Source organism: Amphiura filiformis, chromosome 18 (assembly GCF_039555335.1).
Source record: "Amphiura filiformis chromosome 18, Afil_fr2py, whole genome shotgun sequence".
Lineage (NCBI taxonomy): Eukaryota > Metazoa > Echinodermata > Ophiuroidea > Amphilepidida > Amphiuridae > Amphiura > Amphiura filiformis.
The window spans coordinates 19,547,737-19,552,163 of NC_092645.1; the positions used below are offsets into that span (position 1 = coordinate 19,547,737).

General features: G+C 43.8%; 1 protein-coding gene across 1 annotated transcript; it reads left to right on the forward strand.

Moving 5' to 3' along the window:
- The first annotated feature begins 306 nt into the window (after positions 1-306).
- Positions 307-1,723, forward strand: LOC140139014 (craniofacial development protein 2-like). The gene is made up of 2 exons (XM_072160796.1): positions 307-322; positions 1,023-1,723. Exons 1-2 carry the CDS (start codon positions 307-309, stop codon positions 1,721-1,723), a joined length of 717 nt encoding a protein of 238 aa, XP_072016897.1.
- Positions 1,724-4,427: the final 2,704 nt, after the last annotated feature.

Below are 4,427 nucleotides of genomic sequence, written 5' to 3' on the forward strand. Positions count from 1 at the left end.
TACAAAATAATACATCAGTTTTTTCCATTTTGTTTTTGGAAAATTAATACACTTTTACAACAAATTCGTTTATTTTTGCTCGTTGTATATGTAAGATAAACGGTTCAAAACAGACCATCACCATAGATAATCGGTGTCTTGTTGAGGTATGGTTCGCATGTTAGTCGCTCTGAAGGCTCGACCCCTTCGGGGTCTCGCCTTCCGAGCGACTAACATGCTCACCATACCTCAACAAGACACCGATTATCTATGGTAATGGTCTGTTTCTCACCCTTTATCTACTACATAAACCGTTGGTGTACGACAATGTACCCCACTATAAGTATGTTATTTTTCAATTTATAACTGTTAACCGTCTATTTTGAATGGCGCTGCCAGCCTTGTATTTTCGCCAGCCTCGAACGTCACTTGTCGCGTGTCCTATGCCGTCTGGACTTACATCAACGTGTTTCTAAGGACGTACACAGTCTTAAAGATGTTAGTATTATCCAGACCAGGTTATACTACATCCTGTTGTCATTTCGCCCAGTCTACTGCAACTGCCCCGGCTTGGGACGGTAGGGGCCGGGGGTACGGGGTTTGAGCGATTTGTCCCGGGGAACCCTCCCTCTCCAGCGGCAGATTCTGTCATGACATCAAAAGGATTTTCTGCTTCTCCATCTAAAAAGAATTTCTTCAAATACATAATTGATCAATCAATAGTTAGCACCTATTCAAGCATAACAAAGCAAGTTACTTCGCCCATATGGGGATACGCCATCACGGTTAAATGGGGGATCTGTGTATATGTACTCCAGATAACCGAACTAGTATGTAGTAAGCATTCGGGTTCAGGCGCCCCTAATATGTAGCTGGAATCACTAATAACCTTAACTAAATGCTTGATTTGAAGCTCTAAGAGCAAGTATAAGATATGGCTTGCTGACGTGCCTGGTCTGGCTGAGGTAACTAATTGCTACATACTGCAGTTACTGTCCGTTTTCCTATACATAATACACACATTTGTGTACTGGGCATCTCAGAAACATGGTGGCTCAACCAAGGACGTTTTACTACAGACAACGGATACACAGTGATATATTCAGGCAAAGATGAAGGAAAGCGGGAGTTCGGAGTTGGTTTCATCTTGGACAGGAATACAGCTAGATCCTTCCTGGGCTTCAACCCAATCAGCGACAGAATCATCTCTCTCAGACTGCATGATCACCCTTTCAACATCTCAATTGTCCAGGTTTATGCACCAACATCCACTGCATCTGATGAAGCGATGGAAAACTTTTATGGTCAGCTCCAAGATGTCCTGGAAAAGATTCCAAGCAATGATATGGTTATCATCTTGGGAGACTGGAACGCAAAAGTTGGCAAGTCTGACATCAAATCGAGGTCAATTGGAAAGTTTGGATTGGGAGAAAGAAACGATCGTGGAGACAGTTTGGAAGAGTTTTGTCAGGCAAACGACCTGGTTGTTGGAAACATCTTCTTTCAGCAGCATCCTCGCAGACTGTGGACTTGGAGGAGCCCTGGCGGAAATATGAAAAATCAGATTGATTATATTCTGCTTAAGAGAAGATGGCGCTCTTCATTGTTCAGTGTACGGACTAGACCAGGTGCAGACTGTGGCAGTGACCACCAGCTACTTGTCGCACGGATGAAGCTGAAACTCAAAGCAAAGAAGCGAGTGACACCACCAGTGAGATTTGATGTGGATAAAATCCAAGAGTAACAAATACACAGTTAGTGTGGGGAACCAATTTGAGGTGCTCCTTCGAACAGATGAGGAAGAACTCTCTCCAAACGAATTGTGGGAAGAAATGAAGAAAGCAGTGCTAAATGCAGCAGAGGAAAACATCACAAAGAAGAAGAAAAAGAAGCAACCCTGGATATCTAAGAAGACAATAGAGCTTGCCGATAAGAGACAGGAAGCCAGGAAAAGAGGAAATATGTCAGAATGGAGGAAACAACACAGAGAAGTAACAAAAGCAGTCAGAGCTGATCAACGAGACTTTGTTGAGAGGAAATGTGAGGATATGGAAAAAGCAGGAAATGACTCCAAGAAGGTGTTTGCTTTGGTAAAGGAGCTGACTCAAAAAACTTCAGCAAGATCTGATGTCATAAATGATAGAAATGGCACCACGCTTACAGAGAGCGAAGACATCAAGACCCGTTGGGCAGAATACTGCACTGAGCTTTATGAACAGAAGGCAGAGGAGGAACCCACTATCAATGATTCAGGTGAAATTGACCCTGAACCACCACCCCTACTGGATGAAGTTCGTAAATCAATGAAAGAGATAAAAATGGCAAATCACTGGCTGTGATGAGATTCCAAGTGAACTGTGGAAGGCATCTGGTGAGCAAGGTGTGATCATCATGTGGAAGCTATGTGACAAAATCTGGAGGGATGCAGAATGGCCTAATGACTGGAAGAGAGCAGTTTTTATCCCGATACCAAAGAAAGGAAATATAAAAGAGTGTTCAAACCACAGAACCATCAGCCTAATCAGTCACGCCAGCAAGATTATTTTCAAGATCATCAACAACAGAATGAGACAAAGGCTCGAGACTGAGATAGCAGATGAACAGGCTGGGTTTAGAGCAGGAAGAGGCACCAGGGATCAAATTGTCAACATGCGAAATATCATTGAAAATGCAGAGGACATTCCATTCCACTCTACCTTTGTTTCATCGATTACAGCAAGGCTTTTGACTGTGTCCAGTGGCGGCGCCAGGAAATTTTTTTCGGGGGGCATTAGGGGGCAAAGTGAATTTCAGGGGGCAAAATCAACAAAGTTTGCGCAAAATTACCGTAAAAAGTGGAAATTTTCGTAATTTTGGGTTTTTTCTGGGGGGCAACAGGGGGGCAAGAGTTCTGACTGGGGGGCATTTGCCCCCATGCCCCCCGTGGCGCCGCCACTGACTGTGTCAACCATCAAGATCTATGGAACATCATGGGGGATATGGGATTCCCCGGTCACGTGGTGAAGCTCATCAGTACGCTATACCAGAATCAAGAATCTTCAGTCAGGACGAGTAGAGGTGACTCAGAGTGGTTCCAAATTGGCAGAGGTGTGAGACAAGGGTGCATTTTGTCTCATCAGTTCTTCAACATCTATGCTGAGAGCATCATGAGAGATGTTTTGGAGGAGGTGTTACCATAGGTGGTCAACGGATCACAAATCTCAGATATGCAGACGATACAACTCTGGTTGCAAAGAGGAATTGATTGATCTATTGAAAGCAATAAAATCGGCAAGTGAACAGAGGGGGCTGATCTTGAACACAAAGAAGACGAAAGTCATGATTGTAGACGCAGGACGAAATGACACAGATGCAAACCTTTCCTTAGAGGGTGATTTCATTGAAGAGGTGGAAAGTTTTGAATTTCTGGGTTCCATCATTAACACCAAAAGTGACTGCACCCAGGAGATAAAATGAAGATTGGCAATAGCTCGAGGTGTAGTCGCAAACCTGACCAAACTGTGGAAAAGTAAACTTCCTTCATCCCTCAAGGTTCGTTTGCTAAAATCAACAGCATTTGCTGTGGCATCATATGGATCTGAATCCTGGACGATGAAATTATCTGACAGGAAGAGACTGGATTCTTTTGAGCTGTGGTGCTATCGCCGAATCCTGAGGATTCCATGGACTGCGAGGAAAACAAATGAGTGGGTTCTCCAAGAGCTTGGAGTTCAGAAGACCTTGCGAGCAGATATCATTTCTAGAAAGTTATCATACTTTGGCCACATCACCAGACATCACTGCCTTCAGAAAACAATTGTCCAAGGAATGAATGGGTGAAGGCAGACCTGCAGCGAGCTGGCTTGACGACATCAAAATTATCACAGGCCTGAGCATCACCGAGGCTACCAGGGCTGCCGCTGACCGCATTCGATGGAATACTCTTATACGAACCACACCTGCATATGTGTATGCAATGTGACCTTAGAGAGAGAATACACAGCACTCTCACCCACACCACCTCAATGCCTTCGGCAAAATATTTCCCTAAAATATCGCAAAGTAGTTTGATTGACAGATTTCACCTCTGACCTCGATGATCACAAACATGGCTGCGCCCAGTGAGACATTCACACACACATGACACACAACATCGCATTATCTGCCTTACCGACGTGCTTTGACAAGTTTGCAATAGGTTTTCAATTCATCTTGTATCATAGAAGCAAATAATAAGATGGACTAAGGACAAATAATATTTGAAATATTGCCACGGACATCGAATCCTGCATTGACCACCGGTACTGCACTGCCCGTGTGTTTTCATATTACATGGCTAATGCATTGATCATTATCATACCTTTGTCTGTGTGTACAGCTAGCTGAGCATGCTGAGAGTATGTTGGATTGTGTTGCTTAATTGTTGTGTACACGACTCTGCAAGGTGGGTTTCTTTTATATAACCATTA